Source organism: Cavia porcellus, unplaced genomic scaffold, assembly GCF_034190915.1.
Source record: "Cavia porcellus strain 051 isolate PalLab524CR breed Dunkin Hartley unplaced genomic scaffold, mCavPor4.1 scaffold_12, whole genome shotgun sequence".
Classification (NCBI taxonomy): Eukaryota; Metazoa; Chordata; class Mammalia; order Rodentia; family Caviidae; genus Cavia; species Cavia porcellus.
In genome coordinates this window covers 84,152,462-84,174,518 of record NW_026947495.1, presented here as the reverse complement: position 1 = coordinate 84,174,518, position 22,057 = coordinate 84,152,462, and the positions used below count along the sequence as shown (strand labels likewise).

Sequence of the window (22,057 nt, the reverse complement as noted above, 5' to 3'; positions counted from 1 at the left end):
CGCCTCCCCCCAGCCCGTGGGGGCCCAGAGCAGCCCCAGGTTTCTGGTGGAGAAGTGACCCTCTGGCGAAGTCCTGCATAGCAGTCTGTGTATCTAGTTAGCTCAGTTTTTAGAGCAGTCTTAGGTTCTCTGCACTTGAAGGGAAAATACAAAGCTTCCTTGTACCTACTGCTAATCAGCCTCAATCAGATTCAACCCAAAGAGGAGCGCACCAAGACCCTTAATAATTGAACTCTCAAAATCAAGACAGAGATTTTTAAGAGCAACAGGGCTAATAAACATATCATATACACAGGGGTCCAATATAGCTACCAGCAAGTTTCTCGGCAGAGCAGATGGTGTACTAAAAGGACTCTTGAGTAAAACTGCCTAAGCCAGCAAAACTGTTTTCGAGGAAAAGGAGAAATAAAAACTTTCCCAGACAGTCAAAAAGCAGAAGGAATTCCTCACCATTAGACTTGTTTTACAGAAACTGCTAAAGAGCAAATGGCTGCTAATCAATAACATGGAATGTAGACAGCCGGGTGTGGTGGCAACCGCTGTGATTCCAGCATCTGGGAGCATGCCGTGAGTTTGAGGCCAACCTGGGCTGCATAGTGAGTTCAAGACCAGCCTGAATACATAGCATTCTGTCTCAAAAAGAAAAACAAAACAAAGCAAAAAAGAAATGTGGACAAAAAATGGTTCAAGTAAAATAGAACAGTATTCAGAAAACATTCAGACTGTGATGGTGGTGTTTAATGCAAATTTATCCCAAGTAAGAGGATCAAAAGACAAAACTGTTATCACAGAGCTAAATAAGGTATAAATACTGCAATGAATTAAAACGTGATAACAATAAGAGCTTTTAATATCCACTTTCAACAATACATAGATAATCTGGACAGAAAATTCATAAGGAAACATTGGAGTAAGCCATTGTTAGACCGAACAGATGTAAAGGTGTGTACTAAGCAGGCCATCCAACAGCAGTGGAAACAGGCTCTTCTCAAGTGCACGTGGAACATTCTCCAGACCAGATCACATGCAGGGCACAACACAAGCCTCCACAAAACCAACCCATTTCCCACTTGCCCCAAGGGTACTTGCCTTAGGGCTGTAGCATTTAATCAAGACCAACCTGGGCAACAAAGTGAGCTCAAGGTCAGCCTGAACTGCATAGTGAGACCTTGTCTGAAAAAGACAAAAACAAAAAAGTCTCGTACCATGACATATTTACAAGTGCTTCCTATCCTACTGTCTTTTCTTGGGAAGGTAAATTTTAATAATGTGGGATTCAAAAACATAAATAAAGAATTATATATATAAGTTAAGAAGGACAAATAAAACTACTGTACTAGAAAGAGGAGAGAAATATAAAGAGATGGACAGCTACCTTAGAGTAAGGAAGAGACCCTGAAACTGATACCTGAGTGTCTTCTGAACCCCTTTTATTATATGGCAAGAAGGGACTCTCCCCCTTAAGAATTGTTGAAAGTTGCTTGACTGTTTTGGACTCTGAAACTGCTGATTTACCTTTGACCCTCTCTGTTGCTTGCATGCAAATTCTTGAGAAACCTCTTTTTGACCATCCTTGTTCTGTCACGGTGTTATTTCTGAAAATTATAGTTAAGCATTATGTACAAGGCTGAGTTAGCAATTAGTAAATGGACATATGTACATTTTAGTATAATAACATAGAGAAAGAATAGTGAAATTTAAATACATGCATATATGAATGTCTCAAAAAGACCAAAAAAGAGACATCATTACATTTTTAGTAAAATAAAATAATTCTCAATCATGAAATATCAAATCCTAGAAATGTAGCATTTGAATGTGTGATATTAATATGCTTATGTTACATGAAGATTACAGAAAAATTCTATTTTGAAATAATTTCAAGAACAGTTTTATATTTTATTTTCACATTGAAAATCAGTCAGATTTGCCTCAGTCTCAAAGAATGTGTTTATGTAAAATTAAATGAACACTGGCAGTGAGCTGCACTTTTTCTTTTACTAAATGGAAAAATGGGTGAAGATTGAAATTACATCAGTTATATAATCATATCAACCAAAATGGTGTGAAACTAGAAATCAACAGCAGGAAGAATTTTAGAAAATCCACAACTCCATGGAAATTAAACATGTTCCTGAACGATGAACAGGTCAATGAACAGATTAAAAAGGAAATTTTAAAAAAATCTCAAGACAATGAGAATAGAAACAGAGCATACTAATGGTTATATAAAACAGCAAAAGCAGAACTAAGAGGAACATTTACAGAGGCCTCTGCACCAAAGAAGGATTTTAAATAACCTGACATTAACTAAAAACACTAAAAAAAAAAAAAAAAGCAAAGTTCAATTGTATCAGAAAGAAGGAAATTACAAAGATCACACTAGAAACAAATGAAATAGAGACTAGAAAAGCAATGCAAATAATCAGCAATGTAACAGTTGATTTTTGAATAATATACAAAATTGACAAAACATTGTAGATTAAGACAAAAGACATAGAGACAGTACAACAGAACCAGAGGACAATAAGAGACTTCTACAAGACATTATGTGCCAACAAATAGAATAATTCTAAGAAAGGGTAAGTTCCCAGAAACATACAACCTAGCTAGGCATGGTGGTATACGCCTGTAATCTTAGCACTCAGGAAGCTGAGGCAGAAGAAGGATTGTTCCAAGTTTGAGACCAGCCTGGGTTACAAAGTGAGCTCAAGGTCAGCCTGAACTGCACAGTGAGACTGTCTCAAAAGAAAGAAAGAAAGAAAGACAGACAAACATGCAGCCGACCAAGGTTACATGATACAAAAAGGGAGCTTCTGAATGACTGATTACTGCAGAGAACAAACTGACTCATGGGCCCTTAACCTGTCACTTTTAAGAGTATGACCTGTGTTTTCTTTTGAGTCAGTCAAGGACCTGGAAACTGAGCCTACCTGTGCCTTGTGGGTAATTAAAAGCTGGCATCATCACCTTCCTTTATATGAAAACCTAAGACTTTGGAACCCCTCCCTGCTCAGCTCTGCATGAGGCAGGTTGAACACTGTTTCCTATGTAAATTGACCTCACCTGTATTACCCCTCCAAGACAAGAACACCAAGATAAAAGTGACTAAAGTCACTTTCAGACGTTTGGGGACATCCAGTTACCAGCAGCCCAGTTCTAGATCCCCTGAGCAATGCCTAGAAGTCTGGAGAGTATCCTAAGTCTGCAAGGCTTCGGCCCAGGAAGAGCAGATTCACAAGCCCACCCAGATGAGATCAGCTCTCTAGCCGGCAAAGCTGCCTGACCTTTCAGGGAACCCAGCTGCCCAGAACCCCGGGGCTCCTCTAGAGTTACAGACCCAGGCCTGGTGGAGAGGAGTTTGAAAGGTTAATTGAAGAGCAGGAAAAGGAAATGAGGGAGGGAAGTTCAGTTGAGTCTGAAGGAAGCCGAAAGAAGGTCAATTAGGATGCTGATAGGAATCTGTGCTTGAATCCTTAAACAAAATTTTTGCTGAGGGTTGACATGCTAGTCATGAAAGATACTAAAGCGCTAATTAATCTGTATTATTCTTTCCACATTATAAACACCTCCCATGGGTATATCAGAATGAAAGGAAACAAAGGAAGAAGACAGAAACAGCCACACACAAACACAAACGTGGAGCCCTCTTGGTTCTCTTTGTGCTGCAGTCAGAGTCTGGCAGTGCACACTTTCTTCCTCCTGTTTTCACAAATGAGAAAGGTCTGCCACAGTCGCTGGGAGGTGGGACAGGAGGTTTTGTCCTGGGGTGTGTGCTAAGCCCAGGAGTGGGTGAGTGCTCATGCCTGCACTGCTTCCCACCGATGATTTGTTCTCTTGCCTGCCAGCACCTGAGAGGGCTTGGGAGTCCAGATGACCTGGCTGGCGGGCTGCTTGGCCCCTCTGCAGGCTGTTGTCTGCATTATTTCACCCGTGCTCCGTGGTCCACTGGAGGTTTTTTGCTCTATTTTAGCATTGGATGACTTCAGTTGTGTCAGGAGTCAGTGGGCTGGTCAGTGTAGGTTGGGCTCCCTTGCTCTCTCCCCGCTGCTGTCCCTGTCTGCTCTCTGGGTACTGTCCTTGGTCAGGGAACTATGCAACCCCTCCCCACCCCACGCTCCCACTCCCCCAGATATGCTGCTCCTCTTCAGCTCCCCACCTGCCCAGGCTCTGTCCCCAACTCTCAGACAAACTCTAGCCTCTGAATTTAGTGGTGTTCAGCAGCTCATGTCTGGAGGTGGGAGGTTCCCACAGAGGCAGGAGGTTCTGCTGTGTCTGAATGGTGTCCATTGTGTGGATACCCCATGCACACAACTTGCCAGACTGGGGGAGCAGTGTGGGAGGTTGGCACTGCTCAAGCAGTATCTTCCCCATCTCTGTCAATCATGTTGGTTGCAACCCTGCACACCCCTGCAACTCCCTGAGCGGTGCCTTCTCCAGAACCCAACAGGGCCCCATCTGGACCCTGGGCCCCTAGCTGGGCCATGCCCTTATTTTTTTTGCTCTCCAGAGGGCCCACCAGTCCAAACTCAATTATTGCCCTCCAAACAATTGTCTGGATTTGGTTCTGTAGCACCCTGATCTACAGATGTCTCAGCTGGTGGTTCCCTCGCTGTTCAAGGGTCGTTTCCCCAGGTGTGGTCTTGGATGTGGATGTGAGCAATGCCAGGACCGAGGGGCAGCCCAGTGTCCTCTGAACACCCTGGTATTGGGATCTGCCTGATGGGCTTCTCCTTCAGGTTATCTCCCTGTTTGGGGTCTTTCTCACCTCCCCACATTTCTGAACACCTGCACTTCAGTGTGCGTCTTCCAAGGGTCTTCCAAGGGTCCCAAGAGTGCCACTCCCCATACTCAGCCATGATGGATTCCTAGACCTTATCAGTCAAAGCAGTTTCAAGTTTAAAGCAAAACTGATATGAAAATACAGGAAATTCCAATAAAGCTCCCGTACCCTCACCCCCACAGCATCCCCTTGTCCACGTATCACCAGAGTGGCACAATGTCAAACAGTTGACAAACCCACACTGACATGTCTGCGTCACGCACCATCCTTGGATTAGGGTTCAGTTTCGGTGTTGAACATTCTCTGGAGATTTAACGTGTAAATTCCCACAGTCACACTGCCATGGTGCCATCCACTGCACTCTGCCCACTCATCCCTGAACTGCTGGCAACTGCTGACCTGCTGCTGGCTCATTTGTGCTCTTTCCAAACCATTATGTGGTTGGCATTACCCAGGAGCTTGAATTTTGAGACTGGCTCTTTTTACTTAGCCATTGGTATCTGACGTCTTTCATCTTTCCTGTGGCTTGACAGCTCACATAGACTTTCACTTTAACACTCATTTAAACCCAGCAACATCAGCCTCCTCGGCTGGAGATGGAGAGACCCGGGATTCTGAGGTTGGTCTGAATGCTGCTGTCCTTCAGTTTCCCAAGAGAGCTAAACAAAGATTGTGCTGGTAGGAGAGGCCACATCCCTGCCTGCTCCATTCGAAACAGTACAGTAGGAAGCCAGGGCTCCCTTGCCCTGTCTGCAGAGAAGCCAGGAAAATGTTCCAGGAAAAGGGCAGAACCGGGGACAGGCCAGACATCAGCTCAGCTTTGGGCTTCTTCCCAACTGATGGCTGTGGCTCTCGGGTCCCACAGGGAGCTCAATTTGGCTCACAAGGCGGAGCTCAGTGAGTTAGAGAACAGTTACAGAGAAGCCCTGAAGATCGAGAAGTCAGTGGCACAAGGAAAACTAGGTACTGTGGGGACAGGGAGGACTGGGGAAGGTGCCGGCTCCACGGGGCCCTGGGAGCCCCAATGCGGTGGAGGGGGGCAGATGGTTTTCTCCCAGAGCTGGGGCTGGGGCAGTGATGGAGGATGAGGCTGACAGAGGAAGGACCTGTCCTCCAGGGCCCACTGTCTTCCAGGGAGGTGACTCGAGCCCCTCAAGCTTGGTCTCCTCCATCTGCAAGTCAAAGACAGAAGTATTTGCTCTCATCCTTGTGTTGAGAACATGAACTTCCAACATATATTTTAAAGTTCAAAAATACAACAACTCTTAATTATACTTTGCTAATTTTCCATTTTCTAAAGAGAACACACATTGCTTTTACAATGTAAACCAGGAAAATGGTCCTGAAAAGAGAAGCTGATGCCCTTGGGTTGGTTCTGCTAGAAGAGGTTTACCACAGGCGACTTGGAGGTTTGGGGTGGGGCCCAGGCATTGGGTATTTGGGGGTGGTTTGTTTTAGTTTTTTGCTTTTGGGGGTTTGGTTGTTTAACACAGAGTCTTTCCCTGTAGCTCAGGTTGGCCTCGAACTTGTGCTGCTGCCTCCACCTTCCAAAGAGCTGGGATTATAGGCCTGCACCGCCACGCCTGACAGCATTTGAGTCCAATAGGTTTCCAGGGTGGCTTCTGCAGCACACAGTAGTAGTGATGGTGAACCCCTCAGAGCTGCCAGTGATACACACAATGGGCTGTGGCAGGTTCCCTGCCCTGGCCTGGAGAAAAGTTGGAGCGAGAAGCTCGCAGGCAGGCAGCTCACATTTAAACTGGAAAATGTGTGTGTCTGATGAATGAAGATGACCCTGCTGTCACTTTCCTTTTCCCCAGAGGAGATGCAGAAGGAATATAAGTATTTGAAGAATATGTTTCACATGTACCAGGTGAGTCAGAGCTGAGCAGTGGGTTATAAGAGTGAGAGAAGCTCCCTGTGGGACCTGCGAGCCACAGCCGTCAGTTGGAAAGAAGCCCAAGAAGCATTGGCTGGAAGCAGGGACAAGCGGTGGTGTCTGGGCCCCTATGTCTCTGGAGCCGCTGGCCACGAGGCACAAACCCCCAGGGGGAAGCATGACCTACAAAGCGAACTGAAAAATATGTCTGTTGTCATAAAAGTAATAGCTTTAGTTTTCATAGACAGAAAGAAGCAACAGCAGCACTGACAAGAAAGGAATGATCTGCCCAGACAACTTTGAATGTTTGCCGTTTGTAAAAATAAGCTGGGATCTTGTGCTGTCAGCTCTGTGCTTTGGTTTTATTGTTGTTTTGTAGTAGAGGAGATCCAGCCCAGGGCCTGTGCAGTGAGCTATAGCCCTAGGTGTTTTTTTTGGGTTTTTTTGTTTTGTTTTGTTTTGTTTTACAGACAGATTCTCACTAAATTGCTAAATTATCCAGGCTGGGCTCACATTTTTGATCCTCCTGCCCCAGCCTCCCAATTTTCCAGAATTACAAGTGTGCACAACCACACCTGCTAAATCTGTGCATGCTTCTGTCTGCTCTCTTAATAGGGCATAACAGAAGCTTTTCCTCCTCTGTAGTGACTTGGTCTTACCCAGTGATGGTGCCATTGACGTGTCACTATTTCTCTGCCATTGGGAGTACATTTGAGTAGTTCATTGTTGCTTGCCAAAACAAAACAACACCACTTTGAACATCTTTGATTTGAGCAGTGAAGGCTGGGTTGGAAGAACGGACCCTGTCAAGGTCATTAGTAGATTTGGCCAGATTGCCATCCACAAGTGTGTGTCTGAGCACCAGAACACTGTGGCCACCTCGGAACCCAGCCTGTTCCTTTAGTCCGCTGATTTCATGAAGTGAGGGTTGGGACGCAATGTTTCTTTTGGGGCTCAAGAGTAGGCAATGGGCCCTGGGCAGGGAGCAATACAGGGGAAGAAACTCCCCGTCTGCTAGATGTCTGAAACACTGAGTTCATGTTCTCTAAAATCAAGCAATAAGTTATAGGAACAACAAAGGTTAATGTTAGAGTTTTTTGGTGCAATGGAGAAGTAAAAAGTAAAAAATTAAAAGGACAGGTTTGTTGAGGATGTGGAAAAGAGCACACAGCCCATGGTGGCTGGCTGTCTCCTCTGACCAGAAACAGGAGGCAAAGCGCTATAGGACCTCTGAATGAAGTGGCGCGTGGGTCGGCATTGATGCTGTGTGAGGAACTGATTGGAATTTCCTTCACGCACAAAGAGGAGAGGGAGTTGCAATTAGGGCTGAAGAGGAAGAAGAAAGTGGTAAGAGCTTCCGCTTTGGCCCTCTGCCATGTTAGACCCCAGCCATAATCGTACAGAAATTTATACTAGGGCAGGAACCTTTCAGTGAAGAGTAGGAAGAATTTTTTGAAAGGAAGAAAAGCTTCTGTCTAAGAGAGACAGAAAGGGGCCCAGAAAGTGGGTTGCCTGCCAACCCCGCTGCTCAGGGGATTTTTATTGAGCAAAGCCACAAGGTGAGGCAGGTTTACGGTAGAGCAGAGCTGCAGTCAATGAATAAGGTAACAAATATAGTCAGCTAGATAATATTGGTCCAATGGGAAGCCACAAAGTGAGTGTGAGGTGGGATAAGACTATAGTGAACCAGTAAGATTGTAACAAGTGTGTTCACTTGGGTAATGCTGATTAAACGGGAATCCAGCTGGGAAGCAAGTCAGTGACAAGCTCACATAGGCTGGACAAGGCTCTCCTGGAAGGGTGGACTCAGGAACATGAAGGCAACAGATGTTTATTTAGAATATCGTCACTACTGCTGTTCCTAGGGGAACTATGGGGTGTAGTCATACTGTTTTCTTGACGCCTGGCCTCAGCAAATGTACCTCCAACCACATGTGTCTTCTGCATTGACCTTTCAGGGCCCAGCCTTGTCTGACTGCCCAAATATTTCTTCATAACTTAGCTATCGATAATAGAACTGAGGCCCCAAGCTCCAGCTTGTCTCACTGGTGAGCACAGTGACCCAGCAGTCCTGGTCACCAGGGGCTTCTCTGTCAAGGGCACCCCAAGCTGTCCTAGGAACTCTACACCACATGCAGACTCAGTTTGGAGTTTACACCTGAAAAAGGCTGTTGAAGAACATCAAGCACAGGACCAGGTCTAGACCCAGCAAGTCCCTGGGTTCCTCGGCCCCAGGCAGCTCCAAGGAGCCCTGTGCTTCCAGCTCCTGGGAATCCCACTGGCCAAGGTCCTGCCTGGCCCCTTCTGCAGCACCCAGGCCTGGGCCTTCCCTTCTCAGGCTCAAGATACCTGAGCCACCAATAGGAGTGACACTGGCTTCTTTTACCTCATCTCAACCACAAAAAATAATCACAGCCTATAATCCCAATATTCTGGGAGGCTGAGGCATGAAGATTGCAAATCTATAGAGTTCAGCCTGGGCAACCCCTGCCTCAAATTTTATTTACTTATTTATTTATTTAGTATGTGGAATTGAACCCATGACCTCATACTTGCTAGGCAGGCACTGTACCACTAAGCTATATCCCCAATCCCGATTATTTATTTATTTTGCACCAGAAATTAAATTCAGGACCTTGTGCTTGCCAGGCAGCCTATCTTGAATTTAAAAAAAAAAGCTGGGGATGTAGCTCAGTGCGAAGGCAGTGGCTTCATTATGAGTAAAGAGAGGGAAAGAGGGAGAGAGGCTGAGAAAAACTAGCCTGGCTGCAGAGTGTGGGCAGTGCGCTCTGGGCATTTTCTTCCTTCCCTGAGGAGGGCGCTGGTGAGGCTGCACGCGATGCTCCAGCCATGCAATGCCACTCACAGCCAGCCGTCAGCCCCGTCAGCCCTAGCTGGGAATTTCTCCCCAGGAGTTACATGGACACTCTCACCAGGGTTGATGCTGTGCAGGACGGGAGCTGACAGTCTTGGGCCTCCTTTAAGGTCCCCTTCCCTCATGGCCCCCTGCAGGACACCATTCACGATGAAATGGAAGACAAGTGGTCTAAGCGGAAGGCAGAGTGGGAAGAGGGTGAGAAGTCGGAGCGGGAGAGGATCTTGCTTCAACAAAGTGAGTGTCATGGGGACTCCGGCTTTCAGTGATGGGGCGCCAGGGTTTGCTTGGAAGCTTGATCTTGGTGTTACCAGGGTAGAGACCCAGGTGCTTGGAGGCAAAGTGCCTAATATTATCCCAAAACATTCTTTTTCTTAAAATAATGCTCTCCATGACCCAATGATTCCAGCAACCCAGACACCTGCAACAAGAGATCTCAGCTTGTACCTTCCAAAACTCCCCACTTCCAAGTTTGGGGTTATTGAATTAGAATTTGTAATATTTACTGGGGGGAGTGGGAGCATCACACACCCTTTATACTTGGAGCCTCCACACCCCTGCAACCCCCAAAGGAAGCCATGTTGATGCACATTTTAATATTTCCTTGCATAACCCAGAGCTTGAATCATCCAAGGGCCACACAGGTCATCTCCAGCCCTACTGAGCTCCTGCATGTGTAAAGGAAGGAGCTCGTGGGGGTTATTCCAGGCCTAGGATGCCACTGAGGTGGGAGTGACCCTCTGCAAACCCATTCTATGGTCCATGCCAGTCTTGTCTCTCTTTCTTTCAGTTGATTAAAACCAAATCATTCATTTGACAGCAGGGACATCCAGGAAAGTCAGCCAATGTTCTACCGAGGACTCAGCTCTAGGAGTCCAGGCCAGGGGTGGAAGGTGCAGCTACTCAAACTCAAAGCCTAGAGTCTTGGTGTCCCAGATATCAGCTCACCTCCTGACTTCTGGCTACACACACATGGTGCCTCCTGTTGCCAAAGTTTAAGTCAGGTTGCAACCTCTGGTGTTGAAACTTGGAACTTAGCTGCTCACTCATGGAGGAGTGCCCTGGCAGCCCCCTCTGTCTGTGTGCTCAGGTGCATTTGCTGGGGGTCAGCTAACTCCACCCCAGACCCAGCAGCAGAATGCGTTCTAATGCTGGAATAATCGGGTCATGGAGAGCATTATTTTAAGAAAAAGAATGTCCAAGAAGGCACAGTCTTTACTTTAGGAAAGGCAATAGACAGAATAACAAGCAACAGATCCAAGAGACACACAAAGTGATGGGAGATGCTGGCAGTGAGCCCCACATGGTGAGGGTGAGGAGCACAGCCGCCATGCCTGTCCCCACCAGTCTTCTCCGGAGACTGTCCTCACCAGGCTGCCAGGACCTCGGGACGATCCGCAGGGAGTGATTCTTCTCTTGGACAGCTGGGTTTCTCTCTGCTTAGGGTTCCCACATTTACACACACATTTTTTTTCCCATCTCCACAGAAAACAAGATGACCAAAAAGTTTGAGTTAGAGTCAGAGGAGGAGAAGAGGAGAATGACCGAATCCTACAGTGCTACCTTTGAGAGCTTTGTGCGGGAGAAGGAGGTAGCCATGCACAAAAATGCTGAACCCCAGCTGTGCCCATGATGAGGGTTTCTTTTGGCCTTGATGGGCATTGCTCCCTTCTCCAGTTTTCCTGGAGTGTATGCAGGTAGACTGGCCATCTTGCTAGCCTTGAGCTAGAGCGGTGTGGGTAGGATGCAGCTGTGATGAACAGGAGATGACAGGACCTGCAATCCCCTGCTTTCACAGCCTCCCATCTCTGAGTGTCAGTCTCACCCCTAGCTGCAGATGAAGAGGCCACAAACTAAACAGATCACATTTGATCACACATACATAGCCCTTAAGGAATAATAAGAGGAGCTAATTAGAATATGGGTAGTGACGGTTAGCATATCTTCCTGCAAATCCCAAAGCTTACCATGAGATCAGGTTGTAAAGAAAACAGATCACAGACCAAATTTCACCAAACTTATGGACATTTACAAAGCAGAGGTGCCTTAGCAAGCAGGCTGCACACAAGCATTCTGCTAGATCTCTGAGCTTTCAGGTGCACAAGAGATTGGCTGATGGTGGATGGAATGGTGCCTCAGAGTCAGGACTCTGCCCCATTGTAGTTGGCATCAGCAACTGGCCCATCTGAGGTCAGGTTTGCCACAACCTTGGCATAGGCAGTGGAATCTGTTGGATTCCTGTGCTCTTCATGCAATATGAAGAATAATTTTACAGTGTTTTCTTTAATCTGAATATTTCATCTATGTGCCCATCTTTAACCATCATGCTAATATAATTTCACCAATAAAAGTCTATTTCTGTTGTCCATTCTTATTACTGTGCACCATAGCAATGCAGAGCTCAGCGTGCTATGCAGTGGGGTCCAGAGGGCTCAGAGGTGTGGTGAGAAGCAGAGGCTCTTTCAGGGAAGGAGTCGGGATTGGCACGGCTGGCCTCCTCCTGCCCTCCTGTTTCCAGTGCTGCTGACCATCCTCGGGTCCCCCTCTTGATAAGGTATAATCTATTCTTAGCGAGATCCACAGACTTGAGTGTGGCATTAAAGCACTTTGACATCTGTGTAAACCTGCCGTGGTCAGCCTGAGAAACTTCAGTGCCTTTCCCTGCGAGCTGCATCACCCCAAACCACCCTCAGACAGGTCCTGCCACTACAGTCTTCAGACTTCACATAAATAGGATTGTACTGTTATACTCTTCTGTATATAGTTTTTTCCCTCAACAAAATGTCTGTAAAATTGATCCACTTGTTTTTCATATCTGTAATTTCTTCCTTTATTATTTATTGCTTGGTAGTGTTTCTTTGTAGAAATGTATTTACCACTTTTCTGGTTTTGGAGATTTTGGTTGTTTCCATTTATTGGCTTTTACAACTAAAAATAAAGCTTCTATAAACAGTATACAAGCATTTTTGTGAAAGACATATGATTCGTCTTGGGTTTACACCTAGGAATACTATTACTAGATTCTGGAGGAACTGGAGGTTTCACTTTATAAGACATTGTTGGACTATTTTCCAAAGTAGTTGCATGATTTTACTCTTGCACTGTAAATATGTAAGGTCAGGTTGTCCCACATCCTCCAAAACACTTACTATTGCCAGGCTTTTAATCTTGGCTATTCTAGTGGATATGAAGCATGTTTGTGTAGTTTTAGTTTTCATTATGACTAATTACATTGGACAGTGTTTCATATGCTCTATGAACTACTCATGTATCTTTTGGTGAAGTGTCTGTTCACATCTTTCATCACTAGAGAAACATGAGAGATGACCTGTAAGGGTATTTTATACGTGATGGGTACAGATTCTTGGTCAGATGCACATCGCGTGGAGTGGTTTCCAGCCTGTGGCTTGCCTTTTCTTTTTATTAACCGTATATCTCAATGTGCAGAAGTTTTGATGAAAGACAAAGTACCAACCTTTTCCCTTATGGTTAAAGCTTTTGTATTTTCTTTGTCTATTTCAAGGCCGTGAAAGTACTCCATTTTTTAAAGCTTTATAATTTTACATTTTTTAGTTCTGTAACCCATTTGAATCCTTTTTATATGTGGAGAGACAGAACTCATGAATCATCTTTTTCCTCTACACATGCCAGTGTTCTGGTAACTTTTTGTTGTTTGTTTGCTTTTGTCTTTTTGAGACAAGGTTTTCTATGCAGTCCAGGCTGGCCTTGAGCTCACTTTTTAGCCCAGGCTGGCCTCAAACTTGCAGTAATCCTGTTGCCTCAACCTCCTGAGTACTGCATTACAGGTGTGTAGCACTATACCTGGACTGGTACCATTTTTTGAAAATTCTTTCCTGTCTCACTGAGTTGCCTAGGCATCTTTAGACGTCGGAATAAGACTCTGTTCTGTTCAACTGACTATTTGTTTATGCTTTGTCCAACAGCACATTGCCTTAACTAGTGTAACTTGAAACCAAGTAGTGAGATCATCTAACTTTGCTACTGTTCTTCAAGATTATTTTGCCATTTCTATATCCTTTGAATTTTCATATAAATTTTAGAACTAGCTTATCAGTTTTGAAGTACTTTGTCAAGAAAGTTCTGGTAGTTCCAGGCATGGTGGCTCACACCAGTAATCCTAGCACTTGGAGGCTGAGGCAGGAGAATCACCATGAGTTTAAGGCTATCTTGGGCTACATAATGAGTTTCAAGGCCAGCCTGAATTACAGAAGAGTGAGACCGTGTCTCAAAAAGCAAAAACAACAACAAAAAGTACTGGCATTTTGACAAAGTTTACACTAAAAATAAAGATCAGTCTTGCAGAACTGAATTCTTCACAACATTGGATCTGTACAATGGTTTCAGAAAAGTTCTTGATGAAAATATCATTTCTTTTAACATTCATCAGAGTGATGTTTGAACATGGAATTTTCATTATTTAACTTCAAAACGTATCATTTGTTGATAATATGTGTGTTATAATACCAGTGACTAAGCTTTTGTGAATATATTTGTGAATCCTCTACTGGTTTTTTAAATTCTCCAAAAGAAAATCCAGAACCACAGTGCTGACCTTGTCAAATAAAAAATGTTTTTAGGAGCTCTTGAAACAACATGAAAGGGACACCATGGAATTACAAGAGCTGAGGAAGAACAAAGAGGTAAGCTCTCTACCTTCCCTGGGACGGAGTATTTTACAAACATACCAGTAAGAAGATACCCTTGCTGGGGATTTAGCTCAGCAGCATAAGCACCTGCCTTGTGAGCAGGCAGTCGTGAGTTCGATCCTGGTACCGATAAAAAGGAAAAAAGACAAAAAAAAAAAAAAAAAAAGGAATAAGAAGATACCCTTTCAGGAAAATGGAATCTATGATGATTTTCCCAAGACCCATTTAAAAATGGAAGACCTGAGGTTAAACTTGCTAGATCCAATAAATTGTGAAGAATTTGGGAACAACTGAATGCTTGCACTGCTTGTCTGACTTTGCAGGCCTGGGGCAGCGAGTCCGAGCACCTATTGGGAGGATAACAGTACGCAGGATAGCAAATACGGCGGATTTCCTTCTGTCTTGTTTTTGTAATCCAGTATGTTCTCACTGTCTTGTTTTGTTCCCATTTATTGTTTTGTTTTATTCAAGGTTCTGTTTTGATTGGTTTTGTTTTATTTGATTTCACTGTGTCTGATGGAATGGACAACTATTGTGAAGATAACAAGATCTACTATGGTGGCCATTGTTGATTTCCTATTACCCTGCTCCGAAGTTCTCTACCACGTCTATTGCTTTGTTTTGGTCAGCTTTATTCTGTTTTGTTGGGTTCTATTCTCTTTAAAATAAAAAAAAGGAAAATGATTTTGGAACTGTGTATAAAGCAGAAACAGCAGTGCCTTTCTGAGAGCCAGCTCTGATCTCTGTGTGCCCAGCATTCTGCGTCCTTGCGGGTGCTGGGTGACCACTGTGCAGCCACACTTGAACTGCAGCAGCAGCTGGGCTACAAATGCCACTCTTCCCCGCGAGCTGTGCTGCGCCGTCTGTCTCCATCTCTGGGTGAGCTGCACACGTGACAGCTTCTCCACGGGACTGGAAACTGTCGGCTCCCCAGGGTGAGCGTCCAGACCTGGTTATCAATGATTTCTTTCTTTTTCTTTTTAAAATTTAAATAGAAAAAAAGTAAAAATAACAGTAAAACAGAGTTTCAAAACTGTCTAAAAGAAGAGTAACAATAATTAATACATTGCATATTGTTACATTCATAGTAGTTTTTCTGAGTATAAGATATAGGCATGAAATATTGTCCATAAAAGTATTAATGCGAAACTTTCTTTTCAATGAACTGAGAGAAACTAGCTGTGTTACTATCTTAACTACCTTGTGTGGATATATTTTTTTCCTTTCTCTTCCTTCCCTTCCCCTCTCCCATCACAGTTTCTCTTTCCTTTTAAACAGTTTCTTCCCATTTTGCAGTATCTGTTTCTCATTTCTCGTTCAGCCACTCACGCCAAGAGACAGTGTGATGTTTACACGTGGAGGGCTGACTTACTTTGCTTATGAGTATGGTCCTGAGTTGCACTCATTGACCTATAAAAGTCTCAAGTTTATCTTTCTTTATGGCTGAGCAATATTCCACTATATTAAAAAACACATCTTTTTATTCATTCCTCGGTCAATGGGCATTTGGGTTGTTTCCAAGATTAGCTATTACAAACTGTTTCTGTCCAGCCCTGCTGCTCTTACCGTGGGCCATCACTTCTCCCCCGAACTAGTGCAGTGCTCCCCTCCTTCTGATCAGGCTTTACTCCCTGCCCCAGGGCCCATCCTCCATAGAGCAGTGAGAAGGTACACACAGGGAGACCAACCAGCCCACCCCAGCCCGGGACAGCACCTGGCTTTCCTCAGCTTTGCACAGTCCCCCAGGGTTAAGCTGGCCCCTCCATGTCTCCCCATCTCAGCCATTGTCCTGCTTGCTGTGCTGAATGTTTCTTTTTCTTGTGAAGTCTTTTGCACAGGCTGCTTTTCTCCTTCTCTTCTTAATTTCTTGGTTTCTTTCTTCTTTCTCCTTCTTTCCTTCCTCCTCTTCCTCCTTCCTTCCTTCTTTGCTTTTGCTGAAGATATTACCCAGAGCCTCTTACATGCTAGGCCAACACTGTACCACTGAGCCAGGTCCCCACACCTTTTGGTTTTGAGACAGGGTCTTCCAGGGTTACCCAGGTGGGACTCAAGCTTGCGATCTTTCCTGCGTGAGCCTCCTGAGCAGCCAGAGGAGTAACCCCTGCCTGTCTTTAGTGGTATTTTGTTTAATTGATAGATTATTTTAGAACTGTTTTAAATTTACACAGAAATGAGGCAGAAAATATAGACAGTTTCCATATCACCCCCACCCTCTCACCTGGCCCCGTAGTTCCCCCTGTTAATAACATTTTGCATTAGGGTTATATTATGTAGCCCTATGGGGTGATATGTTAGTGCAGTTGGCAGCACATGCTGGTGTATTAGTCTTAAGTACAGTCCATGTTTTCCGTTCATTTCCATTGTTGTGCACTGTGAACATGGGCTTTGCGAATGAGGCTGCTGCAGTGTTCGGTGGCCCTCAGGTGAGAGGCAGCTCTACAGTGGTGGCAGCGAGCTGAAGTCGGGGGGAGGGGTGGGCAGGCAAGACAGGATGCGATGGCTGGGGTCTGGGGAGCACAGGAGAAGGCTGAGCTATGCTGCTACACGCATTCTCCTGCAGGTGTCCTGGAGAAGAGAATAAGCAGGCAGATGTCTGCATAATGTCCTGAAAACGTCTTTTGTGCAGATCATAGAGGAAGAGTTGCATGCACAAGCCCTTATTCTAGAGTCACTCAACACGAGCCTCTACCAAACTCAGCTGGAACTCCAGAAAGAGGTACGACCTGAGGGGGGCGGGAGCTCGCAGGAATGTGAGCACCTTGCTGTGCTGCCTTGGGTGCCCTGGGTGTCTCAGGGAAGGCAGCCACCCAACTGTGTGTCTTTCAGAAAGCTGTAGCGGGAAACCTAGAAAAAGTACTGCAGAACAAGCTCGCAGAAGCTGAGGAAAAGTACAAACACATCATCCAGGATCTCACAGCGGAAAACAGTGACCTCAGGTGTGGCCGAGCCGCCTGCAGGAGTGGGAGGGCGTTTGAGTGAGGAGTGGGTTCTGAACACAGGTGCTCTTGGCTGCGCTGAGGGGGAATTCAGGCCCTCTGGGCTGGACACAGGTTTCCAGCAAGGTCACACCATTCACTCCGGGGATGACTCACTAGGGGAGGTGTTAGGCTTTCCTCCTTTATTTGCGTGTCTGGGTTTTTTTCTCCAAAATAACACAGAAGGCCAGGAATAGGAGTGCATTCCTGTAATCTCAGCTTTCAGGGTGCTGATAGGAGGACTGCCACAAGTGCAAGGCCAGCTTGGGCTGCATAGTGAGTTCGAGGCCAGCCTGAACTGCATAGTGAAATCCTGATTCAAAGAAACCCAAAAGAACAAAATGACACAGGAAGTTCATCTGTCATTTCTGAGATTATCTAATTCTGTGTCTGAGCTGGTTTTTGGGTCTATCTTTCCTGAGGGTTTCCATATGAATGATTTACCTTAGATGCAGCGCTTCCGGGGCTATGAAAAATAGCTGCAGATGTTCTGTCACCTGAAGATACACCTGAAATCATTCACAAGAAGTTTTGGGCAATACTTTACTAAAGGAAACTGCATTGAATTGATTCTTCTAATGAATGAACATAAGAGGTCTTTCCACTTTCTATGTCTCCTTTATTTCTTCAGTGTTCTGAAATTGTCAGTGTAGAGAGGTCTTTTACTCATTGTTTATTGGCCACTAGGTATTTTTTTCATCTTTCTTTTTGTGGGGGATCAAACTGACGACCTCGCTCGAGCTTGCTAGGCAGGCACTTGGGTTGCTAAGCTAAATCCCTAGCCTGCTATTTTGTTTTTTGAAGCTACTGTGAATGTAATTGTTTACTTGATTTTTTTCTTGGCTACTCCAGTATTGGTGCATAGAAGTTTTGCACAATGAATGTATTGTATAGCCAATGAGGTTTATCCAGGGTGTGGCTATTGCTAATTGAAAATATTGGTATATAGAAGTTACTGATTTTTTGATGCTGCTTTTTCATCCTGCTACTCTAATGAACTTATTAAGTGTAAAAGTCTTTTGGCGAGTCTTCTAAGCACAGGAGCACATTGTCTGCAGACAAGGAAAATTTGGCCACTTTCTTTCTTATTTGCATCCATTTATTTATTTTTCTTGTCTTTGCTTTGGCTAAAATTTTAAGTGCTGTATTGAGTAGGAATGGTGAGAGTGTACATTGTGGACTTGGTCCTGGTTTTAGAGAAAATACTTTGTTTTTCCCCACTCAGAAAGATGCTGGTTTAGATTTGGGCTGTACTATATTGAAATACGACCTTTCAATGTCTTCAGAGGTTTTATAATAAGGGAGGTTAAAATTTTGTCTAAAATTTTTTTCTGCATCAGTTGAGATAATTGTGATTTTTTAATCTTTGATTCTATTTATGTGGTGTATTATGTTTATATATTTGTCTATGTTGAACCATTCTTGCATCTCTGGATTAAAAGCCACTTAATCATGGTACATGATCTTTTGAATGTGTTGTTGAATTTGGTTTGTATTTTATGAAAGCTTTTTGCATTTATGTTCATCTGGCTTATATTTTTTATATTTGGTATTAGGGTTATATTGGCCTTTCAGGATGAGTTTGGATGCATTCCTTACCTTTCTGTTTCATAGAATAGTCTGAGAAGCAGTGGCATGGGTTCTTAAAGGTTTGGTAAGATTTAGCAGTGAACCCTCTGGTCTTGGGCTTTTCTTTCTTCAGAGACTGTTTATTACATCAATTCCATTGGTTGTTATTGATCGTATTAGATTTTTCGTATCTTTTTGGTTCAGTTTTGGTAGGTCATATGTGTCTAGAAGTTCATTAATTTATTCTAGATTCTCCAATTTATTAGAATATATGTTTTCAAAACTGGTATCTGTCATAATGTCCCCTTTTTCATCCCTAATTGTATTTATTTGCATATTCACACTCTTGGTTAGTTTGACTAAGGGTTTATCAATCTTCTATCTTTTTGAAAAACCAGTTCTTTGCTTAATTGATTCTGTGTATTGTTCCTGTAGTTCCTATCCCATTAATTTCAGCTCTGGTATTTATTATTTTCTCTCCTTGTGTTGATTTTTGTTTTGGTTTGTTCTTGTTTATGTAAGACCTTGAATTGCATCATTAGGTTGAGTAAAATCTCGCTGATTAGGCCCTGTCTCTCACCCTGTACAAAAATCAATTAAAAATGTATCAAAGACCTAGACATAAGACCTGAACCTGCGAAACTGCTAAAATAAAATATAGGAGAAACAGTTGGAGTCATAGACACAAAGACTTCCCGAATAAAGGACCACAACACTACAGGAAAGACACTACAGGAATCGATAAATGGAACCACATGGAATTAAAAACTTCCTGCATGGCAAGGGAACAGACTAACAGTAAAGTGGCAGCCTACACAATGGGAGAAAATGTTTGTCAGCTACTCTTCTGACAAAGAATTCAGACCTGGAGTATATTAAAACTCTCAAAAGCTTAACACCAAAAAAACCAAATACCCCAATCAGTAAGTGGGCAAATGAACTGATCAAACACTTCTTGAAGTACAAATGACCATGAAATAATCGAAAAAAGATATGCAGCATCTTTAGATATTAGGGAATGTAAGTCAGGACTACTTAAGAGTCCTCTGTAGCCTCATCAGTGCGGCTGTCAACAAGAATACAAAAAGATACCAAATGCTGGTGGGCATGTAAATTAATATATTGCCGCTAGAAATCAGAATGGACATTCCTCAAAAAACTTTAAAAAAGAGCTCCCATTTGATTCAACTATGCCACTGCTTGGTATATACCAGAAAGACTGAAAGTCAGCACACCACAGGGACCCTGGCAGACCCACATTTACTGCAGCACAATTTACGGTAGGTGCCCAAGATACAAAACCTTCCTGGAAACCCTGGAACAGATGAATGGCTAGAGAAAATGTATACGTGCATAATGGAATATTATTCAAGGAAATGAATGGATCCACAGCCTAGCACGCTGAGCAAAAAAGCTACTCAGACAAATACTGCATGTTCCCTGTAACTTGTGTGCTCTAAGAAGGGCGACATGAAAGCATAAGGGACTCTATTAACAGACAGGAGGAGGGGAGGGAGGGGGCGGGGAGAGGAGGGAAGGAGAGAGGGAAGTGGGGAAACTCACCAAGCAGCAGTTTGTAACATTAATAGACCGTGGTAATAAAAGGGAAAGTAACAATAATCATCCAATTAAACAGAAAGAAAAGAATGAAATCCTGTCATTTGCAAAAACATGGACGACATTAGGGATCATCATGTCAAGCAAAATTAGCCCAGCTCAGAAAGACCCTGTCTCTAGGGCATACGAAGACAGACCAAAGACCGGTGACCGGACAGAAGGGAAGGAAGGGCACAAACAGGGGAGCACAGACAAGGTTATGGTGTAGAGGTGATCCAAGTGGGTTACATGCACGTCCAAGTCCACCAGAACAAGATCCATTCAGTTACTACTCACTAATGCAAATGCTGACTTTCTAAAAAGGACATTCTTGAGCCGGGCGTGGTAGCGCACTCCTGTAATCCCAGCACTCAGGAGGCTGAGGCAGGCAGATGGTGGCAAGTTCAAGACCAGCCTGGGCTACAAAGTGAGCCCAAAGCCAGCCTGAACCACATAGTGAGACCCTGTCTCAAAAAGACCAAAAAAAAAGGACGTTCCTCAGCTGGGCGTTTGGTGACCCGACCACTGCATCTCACCAGATTTGAAACCACTGCGAGTAATGAGTGTGATGCCCCCTCAGAAAGGGGGGAAGCCATACTCTTCTCCCCAGTACCACCCTGGTACTGCATTCCCCGCCTTCCCCTGGGTCTACAGTGATGCATCTTTCTGCTCTGTTTGCAGGCAGAAGATAATCGCCAAGAATGAAGACAGCCATGAAAGACGACCTGAGAGGTCCACCTCTGTCGCTCTTTCTGGATATGACTTGGGCATGTTGGAAGACAGCAGCAACAAAAGAGGACAGTCATAAAGAAACCCCTATTCTCCACAGCCCAGGGCAGGGAAACCAGCCCTGCGGCCAACAGAAGGCTGAAGGCTTTCATGAGAAAAGCTGCTGATGAGTAGAGTTCTTGGGTGGCTTGATTTGTGTCACAGTTGGCTTTCTTCTGAGAGGCTGGGAATGGTTGAATTCTCCTCCAGTTGCATGGCTTCTGGTGACTGTTTGGGGACTGATGTTTCTGTATGTGGGAACTTTCCGTAGGCTGGTACTCTTTTCTCTTCAACTTTTGCATATTTGACTACAAAGAAACTATAGTAATTGAAAGCCTTTTCCCTCCTGAATGCTGACCTTATTTCAAGTTGTGTGTGCTCTTGGGACATTTAGGTAATCAACAGATCATGTATTGATTTTTACTCTCTCACACCCGTGCCCACGCCCACTCCAGCTGTCCCCTCGCCGTGATTCACGGGGAGGAGTCTGACCACGCTGCCATCACACACCGCAGAGACAGGCAGTCCTGCACATGGCCTGCAGAGCCGGCAGGGCCCGGGCTCCGTCTGAGTGCCTGCCCAGACCATCGGCTGTTCCTGTTCTGCACAGGATCACTGTGGCCAAGCATTTGGATTTTTCAGGAGAAGATATTCTAGTTTTCACTTTTTTTTTTTTTTTTTGTCTTTTTCCTTTTTATTGGTACCGGAGATCAAACTCACGACCACCTGCTTGCAAGGCAGGCACTTATGCCACTGAGCTAAATCCCCAGCCCCGATATTTTAGTTTTAAAGTAATACCTTTACATCTTTTGAGTGTTAACAACAAATGCCAAAAACACAACAGTGGAGGCCAGCTTTGTGTGGCTGAAATAGAATAGGTCACTGAATGTTTTCTACTTGTGAGATGCATTGGAAAGAAAAAAAACAGCAAAAGAAAAAAAAAAA

At 44.4% G+C, this 22,057-nt stretch overlaps 1 protein-coding gene across 3 annotated transcripts in view; it reads left to right on the top strand.

Annotated features, from left to right (window-relative positions):
• The window catches only part of Flacc1 (flagellum associated containing coiled-coil domains 1), a 33,676-nt gene extending 12,230 nt beyond the window's left edge, over positions 1–21,446 (top strand). Inside the window, exons 9-16 of one of the 3 annotated variants that reach the window (XM_003463346.4) lie at positions 5,649–5,746; positions 6,604–6,656; positions 9,675–9,774; positions 11,025–11,128; positions 14,136–14,198; positions 16,831–16,920; positions 17,031–17,140; positions 21,026–21,446. In XM_003463346.4, the coding sequence (XP_003463394.1) occupies positions 5,649–5,746; positions 6,604–6,656; positions 9,675–9,774; positions 11,025–11,128; positions 14,136–14,198; positions 16,831–16,920; positions 17,031–17,140; positions 21,026–21,152 (745 nt within the window). In that variant the 3' untranslated portion in view covers positions 21,153–21,446. The remainder of the gene's footprint in view (positions 1–5,648; positions 5,747–6,603; positions 6,657–9,674; positions 9,775–11,024; positions 11,129–14,135; positions 14,199–16,830; positions 16,921–17,030; positions 17,141–21,025) is intronic. The other 2 variants (XM_063259555.1, XM_023562188.2) reach the window with 2 other exon arrangements.
• Positions 21,447–22,057: the final 611 nt, after the last annotated feature.